At 46.4% G+C, this 24,668-nt stretch overlaps 1 protein-coding gene across 1 annotated transcript; it reads left to right on the forward strand.

Annotated features, from left to right (window-relative positions):
* Window positions 1-447: 447 nt before the first annotated feature.
* Window positions 448-24,192, forward strand: DERL1 (derlin 1). Its single transcript, XM_037166751.2, has 8 exons — window positions 448-806; window positions 11,257-11,368; window positions 14,486-14,550; window positions 15,545-15,571; window positions 16,159-16,254; window positions 17,638-17,690; window positions 19,234-19,344; window positions 22,065-24,192. The coding sequence occupies exons 1-8, from the start codon at window positions 654-656 to the stop codon at window positions 22,201-22,203; spliced, it is 756 nt and encodes a 251-aa protein (XP_037022646.1). The 5' UTR covers window positions 448-653; the 3' UTR covers window positions 22,204-24,192.
* The last annotated feature ends 476 nt before the right edge of the window (window positions 24,193-24,668 follow it).

Below are 24,668 nucleotides of genomic sequence, written 5' to 3' on the forward strand. Positions count from 1 at the left end.
AATGATCTTAATCGTTTATTATTTTTCTAACCTTATTAAACTGTAAGCTCCAGGAGCGAAGGTAACCACGACAGCTTTGAGCGCTGCAGCACCTCCGGTGTCTAGAATTCCACTCGGAACCTAATAAACACTCAACAAACATTTGTGGAATGAATGAACAAATAATAAGGAATGATGTGCTTTATTTACCTTCTTCCCCATTAAACATCGCTCAAGTGGACCTACTAAAATTTCCGTGAATTAGGTGGAGGGCGGTCAGCTTCACCTTTGGCTGGAGTTTTAGCCGTTGCTCCTGGCAACTTCTGTTTTCCACCTGCGGTGTCACCACCCCGTATGGCCCCGCCTCTCATTGCCTCGTTCTCGGACCAGCGAGCAACCGCCCAGTGATAAAAAACTGTACTTGCCCTTTAAGCGGCGGGACTTCTGGTCAACGTCCTCTCCGTCTGCCGGAAGAGGAAGTTTCGCCTCCAAACGCTCTCCCGCTGGTCCGAATTCGGTGGCGCCACGTCCTCCGGTCTCCGCCTTCTGCACGGCGACCTGGGCTGCTTCCGCCTCGACACCTTCCACTGACGGTGACGGCCGCGTCGTGTCGTGAAGGGGCTGGGAGGGGGAGTCGGACGGCTGTGTGCATCCTGGCCAGCTAAGAGGCGAAGATGTCGGACATCGGGGACTGGTTCAGGAGCATCCCAACCATCACGCGCTACTGGTTCGCCGCCACCGTCGCGGTGCCTTTGGTCGGTAAACTCGGGCTAATCAGCCCGGCCTACTTCGTCCTCTGGCCCGAAGCCTTTCTCTACCGATTCCAGGTACTGACCAGCGACCGGGGAGTAGCGACTACAGGTCCCAGGCGGGTCCGCGGCGGAGCGTAGACCGGCAGGTGGCGAGCGCGCAGTGCCTCGTGGGATTTGTAGTGCGACCGCTCCAGCAGTTTAGGGCGGGGTTCTGTGGTCCGGGGGCGGGGTGGTGGCTAAGGGGTCTGGAGCGACGGCCGTGTTGGCTCCGGGCGTGGAGGCTTCTGTTTGGTCCGGCGAGGGGACTGATTTCGTTTTTCTGTTATTATTGTGCTTCTCGCTCTCTGCAGTCAGAGAAGGAGGCAGTGGGGAGGGAGGTTTGTGAGAGTTGTGAGACTGTTGGACACGGGTGATAGCTGCGTGGGTTTACCTGTAGCTGGTGCCCTCTGACCTTTCTCTGCCACGTCGGTGGCCTGTGACTGTCAACTTACCCAACATCCGGCTGAGTTCCTTTTAAGTTAATGGGTTTTTTTTTTTCCCCTGTAGGAGTGATTCGAGGTCAGAGGTGCGAAGAGTGAGTTTCTTTATCTTCCTTTCCATGCCCCGAAAACTTTGTTAGTATCTGGCGTGTAGAGCTTGAATATGCGAAGGAAGGAGTAAAGAGTAAATTATTCCCTAAATGGAAGGCCTTGTTATTTTTTTTAAGCACGAGAGAAACAGTCCAGTATAACGTTACTGGCAGGAGAATATTAGTTTCCTGGAGATTGTCTTTATTCTCTGGATTCTGTGACTTAAATCTTTAATCAGTGGCAGGTCAGATACTAAGATCTCACATGAATTTCAAGTCATGTTACTTGGCCTGTGGATAGTATTCTTTTGTTGCTCTCTTTTTACCGACGGTTTATTAATGTCGTCTGCTGTTTCTTCATCTTCATGACCTTTGGATGTTGTCATGAGCCCCGGGGACCAGCTAAAGGACCTCTTCTCTACACTCTCCCCAGCCGTATTTGATCTCATTTGGCTTCATGGCTTTAAGTACTTTTTATAAACCGAAGACTCTCAAATACAGATATACCTATGTGATCTGTCCCCTGATTTCTAGAGTTGTACATCCAGCCATCTATTTGAAATTATCACTGGGGTGACCGATAGGTATCTCAAATGTAGTGTGTCCCAAACTGAAAGCCCTTTCTCCCTTTGCTCTAGAAGGAAATGGAAACGCCATTACTGCAGGAGCTCAAGCTCACAGCCCTGGAGTCGTCCTTGATTTCCCTTCCTCTTAGGCACCTCAGACTGTCAGCAAATTCTGTTTACTTCAGGTGTATAACCAGAATACAGTCCCTTTTCATTCTCTACTGTGAGCCATTACCCTTCCAGCCTGTTCCTTTCATCTTTTCTGTAGCTGGAGGGATCCTTCTAAAACATAAATCAGGTCCTGCCAGTCCTTTGCCCAGAACCCTGCAGTGTCTTCTCAACTTGATGAGTAAAATTAAGTCCTTTTTGTGGCCAGCACCATCCCTACCGCCTCTCACCTAATCTCCTGCTGTGTCCATCTTGTACATTAGGCTCCACACTGGAGGCCTAGCTGTTCCTCAGCAGCTACCTGGGTCTCTCCTTGGATCTCTTTACACATGTTTCTCTGCTTGAGAGAGAGAACCATGGCTTACCTTCTTACTGCCTTCAGGTCTTTGCCCAAATACCACCTTATTTGGAAAGCCCTTATTGATTGCACAGCATAAAATAGTGCCCCTCCATTACGTTGTCTCACTTACCCTTAATATTTTTTGCCACATACCACCACTTGGCATTTGTTAGTCCACTTCCCATCAGAAAATAAGTCCTCATTAGAGCCAGATCTTTGTCTTGTTTACCAGTGTCTTTGTTACCTAGAATAGTACCTGACACATAGCACACATTTGTATATTGGTTTGAGTACATGGCAGTTATTGGGCACTGGAGGTACAGTAGTAAATAGATAGAAAAAGTTTCAGCTCCCATGAAGAAAATGAGAGAGGCATGTGCTAGAGAAACTTAAGGGGTGGATCATTTGATAGAGTGCTCCAGAAGACTCAAGATTTCTGAACTGAAATCTGAATGATAGGGGTCAGTTTTGGGCGGATGTGGCTCTGGGGACAGTCTTCCCGGAAGAAGGAATAATGGTAAGCTTAGAGGCAGGCAGTAGTAACAGGAAAAAGACTGGATGAGTACAGGGTCAGCCATAGGGGTAAGGACTGGAGGTGAGGACCGAGATGGCCAGGGGTGAGTGCAACAAAGTGAGGGCGCAAAGTTGTGGTTGGGCCGGATCATAGGGCTTTGTGGCTTTGAAGATGCCAGGAAGGCTTTGGAACCTGTGAAGAAAAGACTGACAAGATTACCTTGACTACTCTGTGGGGGAGACTTGCGTGGTGTGGGGAGAGGGAGGAATCGAGTTAGGACGTAAGACGGCGTTTGGGACTCGGAAGCTGCGAAGATAGGAGTGGGTAGGTTTGGGAGTTGGAGTGGGCAAGATTGCTGCTGAATGGGTGTGAAGGGCGCGGACTCCAAGATGACCCTGTTTTCACAGTGGGTGATGGAGCCCTGCGCTGAGATGGGAGATGTTTAGGGAGCCTTAGGTTTGGAAATGGGGGAAGGTATGGGTGAGAGTTATACTTTGAATTACTTGAGAAGACTAAAATACTCTGCCCTCTGCAACTACAGATCTGTGTGAGGTCAGATTTTCTTCCTGTGTTTCAACCAAAGCAACATGTCACAACAGGTGGAATGGAGAAGTGTGAGAATCTGGCTGTCTTTCATGAAGGCAGACACTAAGGACAGTTGTAAAAGTGTAAAACATCCCTCACTCACTAATTTTACTTTTTGGAAAACTAGTTTTCATTTAAAAATCTATTTATATCAATGTTCAGTGGATTTATTATTGTCATCTTAAAAACTTAATGCTTTTCCTGGGTGTTAAAAAAAATATTTTGTTTATGTACGGCCTAGGGATGCTTTTTAGGCACCCAAGTAGAGAGAGAAGTTAAGTAGGCAGTTAGCTGTTAGAATGTGATTTGGGTTCGCAGCCAGAATTGCGTACCGTTTCTACTTTAGTTGCTTTGGCAAGTACTTGTTGACTGAGTGAACACGGGGCACCCCACGCGTGGTGGCCTGTGGGTGCTGTGCATGCTGAAGGAGCCATGGCTGTCAATCATTTTGTGGGAAAACCTGGTCAAAACTGGCTTAGACCCGCCTTGCAAAATATTGCTCGCTTGTCTAGTCAGTTAGTAAAATAAAACTTTTCTAACACACCATAGGTGTATAATGTTAAAAGTGATGAACAGATTAGAAAGAGTTGTCATTTATGTCACACCTTCCATGATTTCCTCATCTTCTTTGCCTCGCTTCTTGGGGGCTTATTATCCCGAGACTGTGGGCAGGCAGGAGGCAGGACAACGCACTGCTGCCCAGGTGTGAAAGGACCTATCTTTAAACCTTTCTGCGGCTGTGACTCCTACCCATTGTGGACAAGTTTAGCTCTTTCAGATCCTGCTAGAGGAGCTTGTTTGCAAATGAAGCTGTTGGAGGAAAGATTGCATCTGAGAGGCTGAGGTGTGAGGACAAACAGCGGGTAGTGTGCTTCCTGCTGCTGGCTCATCTTTTCTTCAGAAGCTGGGTCTTCAACAGCTGAAATAAAGCTGGGGCGACTGATTTAGATTTGTGGATTTATGTTGCAGGTGACAAGTGTTTTTTCCCTCATCTGTGCCCTCTGAGTACTTGTTGGTTTGGAACTCCAAGTGTTACTCCTTACTTTGGATAGGTGGAAACATATGGGCGTGTTGTCCACTGTTCCTAGTGCCTCACACTTAACACCATTAACAAACAGTTCACTGTGGGAGATGTCTTCATATTGGTCCCTGATTCACTAGAAGAGAGGTTGCAATTTCCCACTGCTCTCGTGGTTTCTGAGATTATATCTCCCATGGCTTCCTCCATGGTGGTGGTTTATTTCTCTGGATAGAGTAACAGCAGCCCCTTCCACCTGAATTGTGCTTCCCCATATGTTACCTCATTACGCCCCCTGGGAGGGCGCCACAGACAGCCTGGCATCAGTGGTACCCCAGTTCGTAGCCAGCTGCCGTTTTGGTTTCTGCTTCCCTAAGTGGAAGATCTTACCTCTCATTTGACTCCTTTGCAAAATACCTACCGAAACACATAGGTAAGCATTTAACGTTGTTGAGAGTGAGTGATTCTTCCCAGTCAGTGATTGCAAATTGTTTTTCCTTTTCTGTAAGTGGAAAGACTGGGATTTCAAGTAGTTGACTCATGGTTTTGGGGCCTGATGTAGCTCCTCACTGGTCGCGTACCCTTAAAGGGCGAGCCATTTACCCTTGCTGAGCCTTAGTTTCTTAGTTACTAAATACATGTGTGTAATAAGCACCCAGATCAAGAAACAACATTATTTTAAAATGGGTATAATTTACTACCATATTAACTCTGTTCTGATGGTTCACTCTGTTGTAACTCCATTGATTATAAGACACTCCATCAGTGTAATACAGCTTTGGAGGGGGAGGAACGTAGAATTTACATTTAATGAATATATTGATAGTAAGATACATCCTGATTTTAGAAACACAAAAATTGTATGTTCAAATTGAGGAACTATGTTACCTACTTTATTCCTCTATTATATAAAAAAGATAGAAAAATATTTGTAAAACCCCAGCAAATAGTCTGGTAAATAATTTATTCAGAAATAATGCCACTTTTATTTAATAGCCAGCAATAATTCCTGTTACTACTGCCTTCTCTTTGTGAGCAGTAAGAGTCTAATTTTTATTTGTACTTGAAGTTGAAATGTAACTGCTGGATTATTATCTTTTTTTTGCCCCCTTAAAAGTAACCTGACTTGAGATGGGAAGATACGAACTCTCAAGTTGTTTCTTTTTTTTTTTTTTTTAAATATTTTCTTTATTTATTTTTCGAGAGAGGGGAAGGGAAGGAGAAAGAGTGGGAGAGAAACATCAATGTGTGGTTGCCTCTCATGCGTCCCCTGCCCGGAACTGGCCTGCAACCCAGGCATGTGCCCTGACTGGGAATCGAACCGCGATACTCTGGTTCGCAGGCCCGTGCTCAATCCACTGAGCTACGCCAGCCAGGGCTTTCAAGTTGTTTCTTAAATTGTTTCCAGGAATAATAACATATGGCATCAGCCAAACCTGTGAATAGGCTGGTGCTTATATTTGCCAAGCTTTTGCTTATGTTATCACACTTAACCTGTGACAGCAAGCCTTAAGAGTGCACTGGGGAAGAGAGACATGTACACACATAACCAAAAGGAGAATAACTTGGTCTGTAGGCTGAGCGGAGAAATAGCCCCAAGGTTTGGGTTAGCACTTGACTGGCTTGTGTCTTGGGATGTGGTACCAAGACAGTAGTCTTGCAAATCTTCCCTCAGCAGTCCTGTGTGTATGTGAGACGGTTTGGCTGTGGATCATAGATAAGGTTGCCCCTTAGAACATAGCTTTGTTTTTTAACTTTCTGTTGTGTTACAGTGTACGAGCAGGAAAGCAGATGTATTACATATTTATAGCTTGTTAAATTTTCAAGAACTGGAAATATGTATTTAACCAGCACCCAGATTAAGAAACAGAACATTACCAACACCCCAAAATGGACCTGCCGCTCCCTGCTGGCCACCACTCCTCCAAGGGTGACTGCTCTCTTGACTTTTAATACCATAGGTTGTTTTTGCCATTTTTAAAATGTGGTATAAGTACAGTTATACAATATGTATTCTTTTGTGCCTACTCTGTTTTCTTCTCCAAGCTCATACCTTTATTTTTCTTGCAGTGCAGTGGTTATAGCTTCCAGGACAATGTTCAATAGAAGGAAGGAGGCAAACTTCCTCGCTCTATTTCCAACCTCAGGATTTGAAATCTGTCCCTGATTTTATTTATTTACTTACTGAGGTAAAATTGTTTACAACATTGTATGTTTCAGGTGTGCAATACTATGATTTGGCGTGTGCGTGTAGCACAGTATTCTCTTATCAGTACGTTTGAGAGTTGCCTGTGTGTTTGCTCGTGGCTGGAGACGGCTCTTCCCCACATGGTTCCATTGTGGGACTAGACCGCCATTTATTTACCCATTCTACTGGCATTGGACCTCTTGGGTAGTCTCTGGCTTTGGCTAGAATGAATAGTGTTGCTGGGAACATTCTGGTACATACATGTCTTGGTGAACATAGGTATGCATTTCTGTTGAGTAGAATTGATGGCTTCTAGTAGCTCTTTCAACGTCTTCAACCGAGATGGAGTGCCTTTCATTTGTTTTTCTTGCGTACCTAGTGTGTCCCCCCAAAAAGTCACAGTCTGCTAATATCAGCATTTGGCACACGGGTGCTCTTCTTTTGTTGCTTGGTGATCCATGCAGATTTTTAACTCCAAGTCAACCAATCCTTATCATTTCAGAAAAACCTTTCCTTTTGATAGTTAATAAAAGAAAAGCCTGCTCCAGATTCTGGATGGCATGTGTGATTATTTCAGTAGCAGATCGTTTGGGAACTTTAGTTCAAGGATTGTTGAACTAATCATTCTCTCCAGAAGTCGTTGGACTAAACTAAAGAACAGCGTCTTCTGTTTTTCGAAGGTCTTCGTGCCAGTGAACATCTGGGCTTCTTGCCCTTGTTAAGTGAGGAACTGTGGGTGGGTTACCTAAGCTCTAACAAGGGACCAGCTTTCCTTATGACCAAGCTGGGCAACTATGGTTCTGGCCTTGGGGTTGCCCTGGGGTTAAAATGGGATGCCCCCCGAAGCTTCCGGCACACCAGCCCCGCAGACCTCGTCTGCGAGTCTTGGGCTCTTTGTGCTGCACCTGGCTGCCTCTACAGGGATCCGTGAAGGCTTTCCAGGGTTGAACACATCCCTCCCCGACCCCATCCCTGAAGGTAAGGCCTTGTCCTCATCACAACTGTTTACATACTGATTAGAGGAAAGGAGGGTGACCCTCCATGGGGACTTCAGAAATACTGTATTACATTGTGTCCTTCTGAAGAGACAAACTCTCTCCTTGTCTTTTCGAGTGCTAGTTTTAAAGTAATACAAAAATAATAACACTCTTAGATCAATGAAAGCTAGTATAACGCAAGGGTAAGCTTAATGAACAGGGAACAGAAGTGAGGTGTTTTGACAGACACTGATTTCCTAAGAACAGGTGCTCGCCGTGGCTAAAAATAGTGCATGTTGTCAGTGTTAGTGAAAAATGTAGTCAGAAAAAACGGAGGTTTTTTTTTCTTTCTAAAATTGGGCCTCTAGTAACTTACAGGACTTGGGGGGGGAGGGAGTTTAAAATGTGCGTTTGTAAAATCCAGGTCGGTGCGCAACTCCCAAAAGATCGTACTGGTCATACGTCCATACAGAAACGTGTTTTCTACAAAGCACCTCTTAAATGCGCTTTCCCACTTCCAGCCTTTTACACAATCCGTGAGACAAGGACGATGTGAGTCATAGGGCAGATAGATGGCAGGGGGCATCTTAAGGCCCCATGGCCACTTAAGAGCCAAGGCCAGGGCTTGCTCGCTTCTGGTGTTTGTTCACAAGGTTTGTTGTAGGCAGGAAAAATCTGGATTATGGAAGTGCAGCAGAACTGAAAATGTCCACTAATTGTCATTTGCCTCGTGATAGTGATGTTGCTTGTGAGAGGCATTGTAACAGTGGGGTTTGGTGTCGTCATCTCTGGAGTCGGGTGGAAACGGAACTACGGCTCTGCCGCTTACCTACTAGACATTCCTTAACCTTTTCTCGTCCTGCTGCCTCTTCTGTGACATCCACCTCCCGAATCAGTGCATGAACAGAACGGCACACTAGCAAAAAAAACCATTCGTCAGAGTAGGTCAAATATTAGCATATCCTCCCTCCCCTTTTGCAGGTGGTGATTGAGACTGCAGTGAGCTCTTGTAAACCAAGACTTTAATCTAGGCCTTCTCAAATCATTTCTAGTGTTTTTTCCACTAGGCTCCAGTGCTTCTATGATAAAATTGTGAATAAACCAAAATGAATGCTAATTTCTTCTCCTGGTTTAATACGCAGTTCTTGCCAAGTCGCTGTTTGGGTGTGCGAAGTGCATTTCCCTCCACAGGGAGTTCAGCTCTGAGTGGTCTACTATAGGAAAATTGATCTCGCCAGCCAGCTGGTGTCTGGCCCCGCCCCGCCGGTCGCTGCCCTCTCCTGTTCCAGCCACACCCAAATAGTTGGCCACACCCCCCTGCATTTATTGTGCTCTTACCATCTTTCGGGGCTTCGTACTCATTTTTCCAGGACCACACTTCCCGGCCCTCCACCCACTCTTGCTTCTTTGGACAGCCTCCCCGCTGCCGAGGACTCCTTGAGCTGTGGCTGTGTCTTGTGTGCGGTGCAGTGAGACACGTAGCGCTCAAGCTGAAAGCCAGCATTATGCTGGCATTTCCAAACGTCTGGGAAAGCCATCTACCTCCACCACTATTATTTACCATGTTCTGGAGGTGCTCGTCAGTGAGTTAGACAAGTATGGGATTAGATGCACAGTTTTATTTACAGATAGAGCTCTATCCTTGGAAAGCCCACGAAGCCCAGACGATAAGATAATTCAGCTTTGATGGGGGGGGGGTGTGAGAAGAGGTAGAAAGCAGCAGCTCTATGGAAAGCTGTAAACGCTGTGAAAGACTTCTTCCTGGCTGGTACCGCAGCAGTGTCCCATTGCTATAATACAGGGGTTGGTTCTGGTTCATTTAGAAAAATAAAATACTGAGACCAGCCGAGGAAATTGTGACAAATGTAGAAGAAAAACAAGAAGGGGAATTATTTAATTATGAAACTTTACCAAGTATGAAAACATCATAAAACTAGAAATCAGTTGGGTATGGGTATAGCAATTCAGTTCTAAACAGAATGATCTAAAAATAGACCTTAACATGAAAAGGAATAAATATATGATCAAGGTACTTTTTCAAATACACGGAGCAAAGATAGGTTGCTCTGTGACTAGGATTGGGAGAACTGAGTGACCATCAAGAAAATAAGTTGGGTCTCTTCCTTACTCCTTAGGTAAACCATGAGTGTGCTAAAATGAAACTGTGAGCTCTTGTCTTCTTGGAGTAGAAAAGTATCTTGTAAGCATGATACATTTGCCTACATTAAATTAAACTGTTACGTGGCAAAGTATTATAAAAGCATAAGCTAATGACAGTCCAGACAATATTTGCTACAGTGAGAAAGGGAAATTTTCATAATATGTAAAAATACACAAATCTAGCAGAAAAATGAAGAAAGGCAATGATAAGTTTTAAAAACATGATTGGTGAATATGAAATACACTAACTGGTGAGGGTGTTCAGAGAAGACAAGCATTAATCTACATTTTAGGAAGAAGTATAAATTGGCTAAACATTTTTGTAGGCATTTGGCAAAATCTACCAAAATTAAATGCAGATGTCTGGTCTAGCAGAATGACTCCCAGGAATTTATCTTCCGTGTATATGTACAAAGAGGATATTCATTGTAGCATTGTAACAGTTTAGGTGAAGTTTAGATATCCACATAAGAAGAATACTGTGATGGCAATAAACGTATTTTTCAAGGGACTGAAACAGGTATGGAACAGTGTGATATAAGGTAGGGAGAAAGGGAGGGGATGGGTAATAGTAACACGTACTATTATTTCTTAAAAGTAAGACAAGAAGCCCTGGCTGGTGTAGCTCAGTGGATTGAGCACGGGCCTGTGAACTAGAGGATTGCAGTTCGATTCCCAGTCAGGGCACATGCCTGGGTTGCGGGCAGGTTCCCTGCAGGCCAGTTCCCTGCAGGGGATGCACTAGAGGCAACCATACATTGATGTTTCTCTCCCTCTCTCCTTCCCCTCTAAAGATAAATAAATAAAATTAAAAAAAAAAAAAAAAAAAGAAAGTAAGACAAGAAACTGATCCGTGGTTGCTGGGCGGGGAACTGGGAGACCGAGGGCCAGGTGAGAGGCCTACTTTTCAGCATAGGCACCTGGAAATTAATAACTTCCTGTTATTAATTTTTTGCGGGGGGAGGGTTGTACTATAGAGTCAAGTGTCTATATTGCCTAAAAAGCATTTGGGGGGTCTTCTTTTACTTCACCTTTTGAGTATGACATTTTTTGACAAGATTTGTCAACCAAGTAGTGTTATTATTTTTCTGAATAGAGGTAATACTGTACTGTTGGAAACCGTAATTTGTTTTTGGTAGGCTTACTTATGTGCTTGATTATAGTAGAGACTAACCATGTGATTTTTTTATCAACTTGCTTAGAAATATTCGTCGCTTACTTTGTGCTGTGGCTTTTCTCTAGTTAATCTGCATACTGATGTGATTGTAACTGGTATGAACTTCCTTTCAGTTGTTTTCTTGACTGATACCGTTGGTGTCCCCTTACTAGTTCTCATCGTTGGAGAGAATGTTTTGCAAGAGTTAATTTTCTGTAGTTTAAAGGAAAAAAAATTAAGCAGACTTAGAGAAACTAACGGCCGTGTTTATTTTGATCTGGACAGATTTGGAGACCAGTCACTGCTGCCTTTTTCTTCCCTGTGGGTCCAGGAACGGGATTTCTGTACTTGGTCAATTTGTATTTCTTGTATCAGTATTCTACACGGCTTGAAACAGGTATGTTACCCAGTCGTTTCTGTCCGATTTGCTAATCCACGTGTTTCCTCAGAGGGATTTTGAGAGCAGTTGGCATTATGATAGTCAGTACTCTTCTAGGCACTTAGAATGTTGGGTTTGAACCCTCACAGCATCATCACCAGGGGTAAGTAGCAGTGCCCTATTTCATAGGTGGAAAAAACCCAGCAAGACCAGGGGGTTGCAAGTCTTGCCCATGTCCTCAGTGGCTGTGCTGTTTGCCTTTCGCCGAGTGTGACATCTCACTCATCTCTGTCACACAGCAGTCCTTGCCCTTTAGTGCACAGTCAGGCTGAAGTATACAGATCTAGACTGAGGCTGAAAAGCCCTACCTTACGCCATAAAAAACCTAGACTTATTCTCTGTAATTGAGTCACTGAACATTAAAATATACTTGTAGAGTCAGGGTTCAGTAATATGATAGTTTATCAGGTATGATTTCCTCTGTGATGTTATGGATAAGCTTTCTTATAGAAAGCTCTTCTTACAAGGTTTCTTACTGATTGTTATTTATTTCCTACAATATCTGGCGGCTGTACTGAGTTGCTTATCCTGAAGAGCAGTAAATTGATACTGCTGTGTCAAAATGCGAACATAATGATTTTGAAAAGGCTGGTTGATTTCAGACTTTGTAAACCTGCTGGCCTTAGCTCATGATGGAGAGCTGTGAACCACCCTTAAGTCTGTCAATATGCCCGTTGCAAATCAGCCTCCTAACTGCAGGGAACTAGAAGAATGGGCATTTATGTGTCAAACATAATCTCTCCTTAAATTGGCATTTGCTACTAGGTGCTTTTTTAAAAGACAGAAACCGTTCCATTAATACAAAGTGTCAGGCTGTAGACTGTTACTCCCGGGAGGGACCTAGCTCGTTGTCTTTGTTTGGCAGAGGAAAAAGATGGAAGGAAAGTGAACTCTGCCGAGGTGAGACTCACAACGGGACCCTTAGCGTCATATCAAGGGTTCGATCCTGAAATCCACCAGAATCGATGGTTTTCCTGCTCCCTTGTCCCACTGGGACCGGTAACAATACCAACTTGCTTAGTTAGTCTACCCTGGGATGTAATTTAATTGAGGATTAAGTTGTTGGAGTAATGCTTTGTTTGGTTTGGTTTTTAATATTAGTAATAAACTCTAGAGTAAGTGTAGATGACCCACGACAAGTTCTTAAAATTTTTATTATGGAAAAATTTCAAATACTTACAAAAGTAGAGAGAAAGGTTAATTTTCTCCTGAGTAAAAGTCACGTAACATGAAACTCAATGTTTCAGCCATTTGCGAGTATGTAATTCTGGGTGTTTCTTATAAACAGAATCATATAACACATGGTCTTTGAAACTGGGACTGCCTGTTTTCACGCACTGTGGTGTTTGCAAGGTTCTTCTGTGTAGCGTATATTAGCACTTCTTTCTGTTGCCAAATACAATTCCATTGTATGGAATTAGCACTTTATGTTTCTATTTGACTCTTCAGTTTTTGGCTCTTATGTATGGGTAATGCAGCTGTGGACTTTTGTATAGAGAGGAACTTTCAAGGTCTTTCCATTTAAGTGAGATCTTGTAGACAAGGAGACACTGATCTGGAGAGGTGAGGACATATCCCACAGGTCACACAGGAGTGAGAGAGAGCACAGCTGGGGCTGGAGTCGGGTCCCCAGTCCCTGGTCCCTGCCCTACCACGGGCACGCGCTCCTGCCTGGCCGAATCATTTATATTTTTTTATTTTAACCAAGGACTGCAGTTCGAGGCCAGTTAATTTGTAAAGCCTCAGTTGCAGGCTTACCAAATAATAAGATAGTTTATTGTAGTTTATGTGATTACAGTATTTTAAATATTCAATTTAAAGACTCCTTAGAAATCACAAAGCCAAAGCCACATCAAAAGGAAGCAAAACTATCATTAAAATTCAGAAGTATTTGTTAGACTTTCCTCTCTGAAACATCAGAGGGATCCCCTACCATTAAGCATCCTTAACCCTGTGGCTGAAGTGTGCCTTTCAGGTGGCAGGGGAGAGAGAAAGGAAAAAGGAGAGACATCTGCTGGAAGTCAGTTTTTTTGTAGATCGATGTGTTTGCCTTTCTAACACTTGTCAGGGCTGTTTCCGTTGGAAGGGAGCGCAGGTAATGTCTGAGCTCGGGGGACCTCACAGCCACAGGCTCCCTTTCTCGGCCTCTTCCCCAGTCTTCCAGCCCAAGGCTGGAAGATTGTCCCTTGGTAGGGGGAGCCGGGCCCGTTGGTGACTTTTGTGCCTAGTGATGAGACAGAGCCTGGCATTCAGTGCAGTGTGACGAGAACACTAAACCGGTTATTAGACTGCACTCTGCTTCGAACAAGCCACGTGACTTTGCTCCTGAAACTTTATTCCCTCGTCTGTAACAAGGAGGTCTGGTCTTTGCAGTCTTCTACCCAGATGTAGTCTGAAGGCTAAGAGTCAGAGGCTCTGGAGAGTTTTGGCTGGTCCCCCTCCCTGCCCCCGCAGTTTTCCCTTGCTGGGTTGGAGGTTCCCGGATGGTGGGGACGGAGTCTTCTGCCAGCCCAGTGCTGGACTGAGTGCTGGGGGGTGGGGACGGACAGACATACAGAGTGTGTGTGTGTGTGGGGGGGGCGGGTAATAACAGGGAGGAGCTCCCGGCATCCTTCTGCTGCCGGAGCCACAGTGGTCGGCCAGACAGACAGGGCCCCTCCCCTGGCAGAGCTCACAGACGAGTGCAGGGAGAAGGGTTGACCACGCAATCACAGACACGTCATCGGGTCATGACGAGGGCCTCGCAGGGAAGGCTGGCAGGCCGTGGTGGCATCTCAGGACTGTGGCCAGAGTCCTCCCTGTGGGCCTTGCTCAGACGTCGGCGTCAGAGTGCGCTGCTCACCAGGGTCAGTCGGGAGGACGCGGGCCGGGCCTTCCTGGGTGGCTGCAGGTGAGGGCTCTATGTAGACATGAATTTAGACATTTTTAAAAATTTACTCTTATTTGAGAGGAGTGATTTCACAATATTCTCGTTTGGTTTCCTCCATTTTTTTAAAGTAGTTCTCTACATAGAAGTGATTCTTTTGTTCTGAACTTCTGAACTGTGACATTTATTTGGCCTGACTTTGTTTCTAGGTGCTTTTGATGGGAGGCCAGCAGACTACCTGTTCATGCTCCTCTTCAACTGGATCTGCATCGTGGTATCCTTCAGTCTGTTGTTCTGGGCCGCAGAGGAGCCAGTCTTGCTTTCCCCGAGGTTTGGGGAACAGCATTCTGTACGGCACTTCAAGTGACCGCGTTTGCACCCTCGTTTACCACAGTTGACAGCGAAGCTCTTTAAAGGCTGTGGTCAGTCGTGCAGCCCCTGAGCGGCACGTTCTCCTGCCATCACCTCTGGGATTTTCCCACATTCGGCCGAGTTTTATTGCTCTTCCCTCTTCTTGTTCCCGCTTCTCTGTGTGCTCACGCATGACAGCTTGTTGACTGCAGCACAAAGAGGCTCCAGGCCTCAGACAGCTTTTGAAATCTGTGGTCCTGAACAGAAAATTAATTTCCCAGCAGCATCTTTTTCTGACTGCATTGCTGGCCTTGTCTTGGGGTCCTAAGCAGTAAAGCAGTCCCTCCGTAAAGACCCAGCCCCGGGAAAGGACAGGGCCCATGTCTCCGCTGGGTTGTGATCACAGTTTTCAGTGGCCCTCCACAGATGATGAGAGCCGCAGAAGGGACTTGGTGGCTCAGGTCCTTGCTTTGGGGCTTCCACTGACACATGGCCAGGAGCCAGGAAATGGGGCACTTTGGGTTCCTTTCTCCTCCTTTAAGGGAAGAAAAAAAAGTGTTTTGGACTTGAGCCACGCCGTGGATCCCCGAGCCTGCAGGGTCATCATTTGTTTCAGATGCACAGGCATCTCCTGGTTCTGGCCCAAGGGGAGAGGCCGAGATGCAGAGGCCAGGCCAGGCAGGAGGACACAGGCGACCAAACTGAGTGTGTGCCGAGGCAGGCACTCTGCCCTGTCCTTGTCATCGTAGGGTCTGACAGTATTCATAATGAAGATTAGTAGGCCCCTTTGCACGCTGGGATGTTTTAAGCCGCCTGAACTGTAGAGCAGGGTGTCCCTTCAGAGCACCGGCAGGACTCGAACTTGCGCTGGGTGCAGAACGCCCTGTTTCTGTCTGATCTTTAACTGACAAACCAAGATTACTGGCTTGGCCATGGACATGCAGGTGAGTTGGGACTGTCTGTTGGCCCTTTTGTGTGTCATGTGTATAATTAAAGGCCTTACATGGAAGTTTAAATTGCATTAACTGCGGGGTTAATTATGTGGTGTTTGAAATGATAGAATTATAGGTGTTTCTATTTTGAAGACCTTACATGAGTTAGCAAAACCATTACTTTTCTAACTCATTTCTGGTTCCTTCATCATGTTTGAATGTTGAGAGTGATGGTTATTCAGTATTTTCTGTGCATGTATGAGGATATACATTTTTTAAAAATTGACAAATATACAGTAAGTAAAGCTTTATGCCTGCTTTTTTCAGATAACAGAGCTTGACCCTGATATTTATGAATCTGTCTAAAATAACATAATTGTATTCTATTTTATAGGATTTTGTAGCATAAACACTGTATGATTTATTAGAAGGATCAACTTATAACTCTAATGAGTTGAATTTCTTTTTGCTTCCTGAATGGCTGTGTGAGGATTTGTTTGGAGAGGAGAGGCAAAAAAAAAAAAAAGCCGTGGATTCACACTGAGCCTTGGTGTGAGGGTCTTGGGAGCCTCGCCTTCACGTGTTGACTTCTTTTGCAGTTGCTGATGATCCCGCTGATCATGTCAGTGCTTTATGTCTGGGCCCAGCTGAACAGAGAGATGATTGTGTCGTTTTGGTTCGGAACACGATTTAAGGTACTTGAACCTAGTTGGGAAAATTTTCATTTGTCTGCGGAAATGCCTCTTCAGCCCAGAGGTGTACTTTCTGACTCGTCCAGAAGAGGTCAGTGCAGAGCAGTCAGTATACCATAGGCAAGCCCCCTCTCTCCTGGATTTCCTCAGCAGCCCAGAGGCCTTTGCTGAGGATCACTGCTCACTGCCGCGTTGCCGGGTTGCCTCGTTGCCTCAGGCCCCTCAGCGTGTGTCCCTGAGCGATGTCACATAGGTGTGTGTGGTGGAGAGAAGGAGGGAAAGATACTCCTGTGAAACCCTCCCTTTTAAAATCCATTCTTACTACTCCCTGTTACGTGGGTTACACTTTAGCCAAAACATTGTGTCGGGGTTTTTTGTGTGCACTTCTTCAGTGCCTTCGCTCACAGTTTCCCACCTGTAACAGTTTTTCAGTATTCTTCATGCAAATCCTACCCATTCTTAATTTGAGTCGGAACGGAACATGTGTGTTTCCCGGGTCACCTGTCTGGAATTAGTCATGCCTTTTGGCTTCTGCAATATTTTGTGTTCCTTTTGCAGTACTTCTCACATCCTACCTTCAGGTTATTTACGTGCACCCCTTTCCTTACTAGTTTGTAAAGTTCCTTGTGACGCCCTGAACTCTTCAAATGATGTCTTGAACCTGTAAGGTGCTCAGCTGTTCACTTCATCTGCAGAGCTGTCTTATTTGGGAGAGAATTAATTTACAATATCAGTGTGTAAAGAGATAAAAATTCAAGTAATTTTGTGGAATGTGTAAAAGGAGAACCTAAAAAGATGGGATATTTTAATTTACTGGTAGCAGCGTGCTGGTTGGAGTCTTAATGTGATTCTATTATGGATCATATTTTTTATTATTATAGTAAATTTATTTATTTTTAGAGAGGGGGAAGGGAGGGAGAAAGAGAGGGAGAGAAACATCAATGTGTGGTTGCCTCTCACACACCCTCTACTGGGGACCTGGCCTGCAACCTAGGCATGTGCCCTGACTGGGAATTGAACCTGCGACCCTGTGGCTCACAGGCTGGCACTCAGTTCATTGAGCCACAGCAGCTAGGTCTGGACCAGGTTTTTAATAACGTAGGACACTCACCTACTTTTGGGAGCTCTTTGTTAATAGTAACTCAGCAGGACGTGTTGCGTTTGAAACCGTCAGCGCAGACCTGTGTCTCTGGTTACTGGTATGTGAAGAGGTCTGATTCTAGGTGGGAAGTTTGAAGTGCAGCAGGAGTCACTGTGGTGACCGGAGAAGTTTCTGGCTTTGCACAGGGTTCATAGAGCCTTTGGCAGTGCCCATCCTGCCCCTTCCTGCCCCTCCAGAGGTGCCCCTCTCGGGGTGGTACTCACGTGTGTGTCACTCTTTTCCAGGCCTGTTACTTACCTTGGGTTATCCTCGGATTCAACTATATCATCGGAGGCTCGTAAGTAACATTAGATTATTTATTTTTTGAGAGGGAACACTCATTAATTTGAGTTCAAAAGAGAAAAGCTGTTTGGGAAGCACTGATTCAGGCAGAAACCCAAAGAGTGTGCCCTGTTTGATTTATTTCATTGGAAACAAATCCTTGGATGGCTTCCATGCTTATTTATCTTCTTTCTCTAATTTTTATAAAATGCTAAAGAATCTCAACATTGAGGCATTGAAACCTTATACTTGCAAAATTTCATTTTCTTGTAGTTGATTAAATTGCAGGCTGGCGATACATTTTAGCATTGAATGATCGTTTTTTTTTGTTGTTAGCTCTTTAATACAATAGACTTCCACGTGTGTGTTTTTGAGTAAATATTCATTTCTGGATTCCTTCCAGACAGAGCACACGTAGGTCTAATTTGTATCTGAATGGACTCCCGTGAGCACTGTGCGTATAGTAGTAACTGTGTTATTTGGCCTCAAGGCCTTGGAAACTGCTCGCCAGTCATGGAAATACAGACTCTCAGACGGGAAGTTGTTGTGTACATGGTTGGATGGGACAGAAGTTTGGACCATCAGGGTGAATTTCTAGTCTGGAATCAGCGTGAAGACACAGGAAAACCCTGAATGCCTCCAGTCAGAATTCTAAGAGGGGGTTCCCAACATGCAACTGTTTTGAGAGCCCCCCATTTCTTATACTGCACAGTATTTTTAATGTTGAAAGGATTCTAATGGTACTAATTCTTAGTACGTCTGGTCCTAACTTCTACTGTGTATTACTGGGAAGAAACGAATGCATCAAGCGAGCAGACTCTGTTCAGAGCAGAGCCAGTTCTGAGCTTGGCGAGGCCACCCGCCACCCGAAGGGCAGCGTCTGCACTTGTTGGTTTGTCCCTGGCAGGAATCACATTGCAGCGAAGACAAGGAAGGATATGTAATGGGAAGAGTGGACGGAAAAAACCTTGAAGTGGCCTCTGTGTAAGCCATGGGAAAACCAAAGAAGGCCACTGCTTGTTGTAGGGTTACAAGGTGACGGTCACCTTTCTGAAATGATCTCCCTCCGTGACGTTTTACCCGAGGACATGGGAGGTGAGGGGGGTGCTTCCTGGCGCCAGGAATGGGGAGCGAGCCTTCAGGGCCCTCCGCTCCTTGCTCCCGTGCTTCTCTCCTGCTGGCCTGCATTCCTTGCCCATGTTTCGTAAATACATTGTTCCTGCCTGGAAGCATTCAAAAGTTTGCAGCTTTCCCAACTCTTAAGGCAGGAAGTAGCAAAAACAATATTTTGAGGCTGGGCTGGGGCTTGAAAGAGGTGTCAGAGGGGCAGCTAGCTGGCCTTGAGGAGCACTGGCCAGCGCCCTTGGTCCAGCAGGATGGTTTCCCTTCTCCCTCAGGACACATTTGCTGCGTAGACCACAGAAGGGCGTATCTTGGACCTGCCACCAAGCTGCAGGGGCCAGGGCGAGCAGCCGTGAAGGACCTGCTCCCCGCTCTAGTTAACACGGGCTGCCCCTCCACTGTGTAATGTCTGTGAACTGATTTGGTTCTGTTTGCAGGGTGATCAATGAGCTCATCGGAAATCTGGTCGGACATCTCTATTTCTTCCTCATGTTCAGATACCCGATGGACTTGGGAGGAAGAAATTTTCTGTCCACACCGCAGTTTCTGTGAGTGTCTTTTTTCCTTCTCCCATTGAACAGTCATGTTACAGCCTATGTTCTCGTGCATGCTGATGAAAAACTCCACGAGGGGTAGGGTTTACCTCTCCCTAAGAAATGGGGGCCATCTAACGAGTTGCTCTGGCCACAGAGTCGCGGGAAGCTGGGGATGGAAGCCCCACAGGACCCGTCAGGGGCCTCTGAGGCCCGACTCAGGCGGCACAGGGAGGCGAGGGGGCAGGACACCCGTGTCAGCCCAGTGTGAGTGGCAGTGGGCCAGGGCAGCAGGTCTGTCGCCCCAGAGTTTGGGTGAGGACAGTGAGGAAGGGTGTTAGCTTGTTGGTCAGCCATGGAAGACTCTTCTCTATGAGAGATCCGACTATTTGTGGGACTTCTCAAAGTTAAAGTGAGACTTGAGGTCTGTATCGTCCTCTGCTTTCAGGGTCTACTCAAGTGAGGCGGCTGAGGGCACAGCTCTGGTTCCGAGACACACTGGGGTTGGAATCCCATTCCCCTCGTTGAGCGGTTTTGATGTTGGGAAGCTGACCTACTATAGCCTCCGAGCTTCCATTCGCCAGTCAGTGGGTTGGGGGGCGGCCCCAGCTCATCAGGTCGCAGGGGTCAGGTACGCTTTTGGAGGCGGCGTAGTCGGTGCTCAGCAAACACAAGCCCTCAGCCCGCTCCTGTGGTTGAGGCTGGGTGTGGGGGAGTGACGAGCCAGCAGGGATGCTGACGCATGTCAGCATGTGAGGAGTAGTGTGGCCATTCTGTCCCTGGAGCAGAAGGCTGTGGGAGCAAGGACCCGAGTGTCACGGCCTGCCTGGCAGTCGCACCTTCTGGGCGCATGTCTCCAGCTGGGGATTTGCAGTAATAGCTTGCACACCAGACCCTTTCACGTCTCGCTTGTTTTAATGTTTTGCAGTTTGTCGTTCTTCCAAGCTGTCCATGAGGGCAGTGAAACTTGCATAGGCCTCCCACCCCCAAACCGTCACCCTCCTTTCTAGGTTAGGGATAGGTTTTTGAAATAATTTTATTGTGAAATATAATACACATACAGAGAAATACACTGCTGCTGTTGATTTTTTTTTCCTTTAAGAGCATAAAAAGAAACCTGTTTCTCTTCCGAGTCTGGAGTTGCCTCCAGGCTATAGAAACAAATGACCAATCTGCTTTCTAATTATCAGAGGACACACAGTGACAGCAGGCTTGGATTTTTGATCTAGTGCTGTCAAGTCGGATGGCAGATGCACCAGTTTAAACAAAAAGAAAGCTTGGTGTTCTGGGGAGCCGCCAGCAGTTGTTATATTTCAAATGGCCGTATTCTGCCTTAATGGCTTGGAGATATTTTTCAATTGTGGGCAACAAAGTATAGGAGATTCTAGTGGCAAAACCAACAGCACGCAGGAGCCTGCCTGCCTTTTGAGCTCTCTCTGTTGGTGGAAGCCCTTCTGTTCCATTTTGCATAAAGATCAGATGACAAAATGTAGTTCCTTGCAAAAACAGTAACTGCTTTGAAATTACCATAAATTTTTGTTGATTATGTATAATTGGGTGTCTTTTTAGACTAATTACTTGCATTTAATTTCACTCTCTGTTGAAGCAGTGGAGATGGCTTCCATATTGTCTTACAGTAAGAACCAAAGCAGGACGGCCCAGCACTGCCTTTTTCAGTGTCTGTCTCTGATGTTCTTCAGAGGAGTTGGGACACCAGGGTGTCCTGGGAATTTTCAGAGATGGTGCTTGGAAATGCGTTTTGACCTAGCGCTGGAGCGGTGTTTGTTCGGGGGAAGATGTGAGTTAGCGAACTCTCAGGTGCATTGTTATTCTGCATCGTACCTAGGAAAGTAGACAGATCCTCTTCCCTGCCCCGTGCAGCTATTTTTCTGTTTAGAGGGAGGGGCCCGAAGGCCCAGGGGCAGTGTCAGCCAGTGCTGATGGCTGTCCCTCGAGCCCCCGTCAGTTTAGAGGAGCTTTACCCGGCCTTGCCTCAGTCTTCCCCTTTCTGACGGGGAATAGATTGAAACATAGTCCCAGTTTACTAAGAGTCCAGGGAGGGAAGTAGTTGGAAAGACTGAGAACCTGGACTTGGATTTAAGTTTTCTTAGCTGTTCAGTGACTCTTAAATTATGAAACTGTAAGGTGGGAGACCAGCAAACCTTCTCTTCACCTTGCCCACCATCTGGGAGATGGGAAGAATGTAGTTGGAAGGTGGATTGTGAATAAACTTCAGAAACACACCCAGAACTCCAGGACACAAAGCCGCCCTCTCCAGTCGCCTGATGGCGGAGACGCCGTGGGGGTGAAACACACGGCTGCACACTGTCCTTCGGAAATGGCTTTAGTTAGTGTCCTTTGGTCCGTGTGTAGATATATGAAAATAGTATACATATAGGTGTTTTTTTCCTGGTGGTCAGTCTTGTGGGAATAATATTTTTCACATTCTGCATAAATTACTTTCATAATCAGAAAAAAGATTTAGAGTGTGAATTTAGCTGAAAACTTAATAAATTTAAGAAACCCGAAAAGTGAGTGCTTCTGTGGTCAGGGAGTTGAGCTAAGTGCCGAGAAGGCAAGTGACCAGGATTGCCCTCCATCTTCCACGGGCCACAGACTAATACAACTCAGTGTGACAGACCGGGGACGCGGGAAGGGGCATGTGCTGACGGCCTGCTCGCTGCGCGGCAGTGACCTTGTTGTCTTCTCTCCCTTTGTCCCCTGCTCTGCTCCAGGTACCGCTGGCTCCCCAGCAGGAGAGGAGGGGTCTCGGGATTTGGCGTGCCCCCCGCTAGCATGAGGCGAGCTGCTGATCAGAACGGTGGAGGCGGCAGACACCACTGGGGACAGGGTTTTCGGCTTGGGGACCAGTGAAGGAGTGGCCTCTGGCCTGCCCACCGGCCACTCTGCTCGATGAATCCCCCCGGGGCTGGGTGTGCGTAACACCTGCCTTCCAGCAGACACTGGTGGACCCGACGCACACCGAATGTAGTCTTTCAGTACAAGACGGCACTTTCTAAATGCTGAAGGAAAATATAAGCGTTCCCCACGTTTCCTGATTCTCATTCAAGTCCTTACTGCTATGGAGAACAAATGTCAGAAGTGACTGTATTTGGGCGTCTCCTCTTCCTTTTCCATCCGAATAGTGGGTTTTGGCAGGTGGTTGTCTGCTTTCACCGGCCTGGGCGTCTGGGGTTGGGCCACCAGGCCGTCGTCTGCGGCACTCGTGCCTCTTCCTCGCACACGCCCCCCCCTTTTCTCCAGCCCCAGACTTGCAGTTGGAGGAGGGTGCCCATCAACCGGCTCTGCCTTTGACAAGCTCTCGTGTTTATTGATTTTTGCCAAGGCTTGGTCACAAAAAACTTGTTCAAACCTCTCCTCCCTTGGGTGGCAGAACTGTAGCGATAGGGGAGAAGACCCGGAACAGCGGGCGGAGGGCTTTTTCTCAGCTTTTACTGTCGCTGTGACCCGGTATCACTTGCACCCTCTCGCCACCTCTTCAGAAGTTTCTATTTCAGAAAGTACCACCAGGACAGCAAGGGCTGCCGATTGGTGTCAGTAAGGTGGGAAGGTTGTCGTGAGCCATTTTTTGTCCTGAGTTAAGTGATGGCAACTCTAGTGCATCTCACGCAGATTTAAACTGGTGGGCGTAATCCCTTTGCATCCCATGTGTGAGGCATACTGGCTGGGTGTGCATCCAGAATACAGCCGGATTGTCCTGTGCTGGAAAGTTCCAAATCACATTGGCCACGGGGAGATGCTGTCTTTGAAAGGCCCTTGGGTGTTGATTCCGTTTCATCCTCATTCTGGATATATGTTTATCGAGTAGAGTGGCAGGGAGAACCTTATACCCTATTTAAATTGTCAGCCCCCCCCCCCCAGTGGCCAAATACTTGAGTTAATTGTGAGGAGGGTGCAGCCCCTCCATACGAAGATCCTATTCTAAGAGCTCGTACAAGCACATCTAGGTGAGTCGCATCATTTTGGGTTGTGATGGCTTTAGAATCATTGTGTTTGAGAGGATCGCTTTGAGTCATGAATGTACATTAGACCAGCGTAAATACCCACGACTCCTTTCTTACAGGTGGGCTGTCCCATGAGATCCAGGCTTGTGGCAGAATTACAGTTTCTCATTGGATGTTTTTATCCCGAAAGCAAACTGCTAGGAGCAGTGTTGTGTGGCTGCCATACTTAGCTTAAAAGGCTTTGGACCTTCTGATCAAGTTCCTTTCCAGGAACGCTGTGCACTAACAGGATGGCCGCTCTCTGCCCCACTCCTCGTGATGTGCATTATCCCAGGAAGTGGGGGTGTGAACACAGCTCCTCCTTTTTAATAAAGTTTGTGCGTACTTCGTATTTAACTTATATGGCGAGGTAGGAGGTGGGAAGACCCTGAACCCTACCTGTCAGACATTCTGTTGTCGACCTGTGGCCACAATAAAAGGTACTTGTACATTTCCCTGTTCCGTTGCCTGTGCGCTCATTGTGCAGGAGGGGAGCCTCCGCGTCGGAAACCTGGTGGTGAGTGAGCCGGAGCCTCTTCCAGGCCCTCCTGGCAACGCAGCCACCGAGCACAGAGGTTTTTCTACAGGTCGTTACAGAAGAGGCAAAATGTCCGTTACATTCTTCCTCTTAAACATACTTAGGGAGCTGGTTATTCTATTAATCTTGTCTGGATTACCTATCTCTTGGGAATAATTTTAGCCAAGCAAGCTATTTGAGATTTGATTTGGCAAAGCAAGACACAACAGTGGATTCTCTTTCCGAATGAAAAAAAAAATCTTTATTTTGTATAGAGAAATTTTCTTTTTGTAACTAATCATTTTTATTGGTAAACATTGTAAATTAAAATGTACAACTTGACGATTGTCTGTCACAAGTTTCTGAATTCCCCCACCCCCTCTGAGATTCTGTATCATTTCTGTAACCAGTTATCTCTTGGGCGTTCAGGAGAGCCCAGCGTTCCTTGCCATTGTGGCGACAGTGTTACTTCTGTTCACCTGCTGGAGCAGATCTGCAGGATTCAGTCCTGGAAGCAGAGTTGCTGGGTGTTAGTTTAATGAAGCAGGGTGCTTCGGACCACGGGAGACGGCTGCGGAGCAGAGGACCGATTTTGAGTGGGCTGCTGAGGTGCAGGTGTAAGGCTGGCCGGAACCAGGGCAGCGGGATCGGGGCTGGGGGTGGGCTGGAGAGACCTCCATGGGAGAACTGCTGGGACATAATGAGGAAGAGGAGGGGTTATGCGCAGGGGTTTCCATTGGACATCAGGACTCGATAAAATCTTCCCATAGAAACAGGACCAGTTACTGCTATTTATAGGGATTGTTGGTGCAGCACAT

Source organism: Artibeus jamaicensis, unplaced genomic scaffold, assembly GCF_021234435.1.
Source record: "Artibeus jamaicensis isolate MK-2021 breed Jamaican fruit bat unplaced genomic scaffold, CSHL_Jam_final scaffold_916, whole genome shotgun sequence".
Classification (NCBI taxonomy): Eukaryota; Metazoa; Chordata; class Mammalia; order Chiroptera; family Phyllostomidae; genus Artibeus; species Artibeus jamaicensis.

Bases quoted from the DNA above. Each gene is read 5' to 3' on its own strand.
- DERL1 (XM_037166751.2), top strand. From the start codon at position 654: ATGTCGGACATCGGGGACTGGTTCAGGAGCATCCCAACCATCACGCGC. The intron at 11,369-14,485 runs GTATGTTACCCA...CTTTGTTTCTAG, and splicing joins TTCTACACGGCTTGAAACAG to GTGCTTTTGATGGGAGGCCA. The intron at 17,691-19,233 runs GTAAGTAACATT...TTCTGTTTGCAG, and splicing joins AACTATATCATCGGAGGCTC to GGTGATCAATGAGCTCATCG.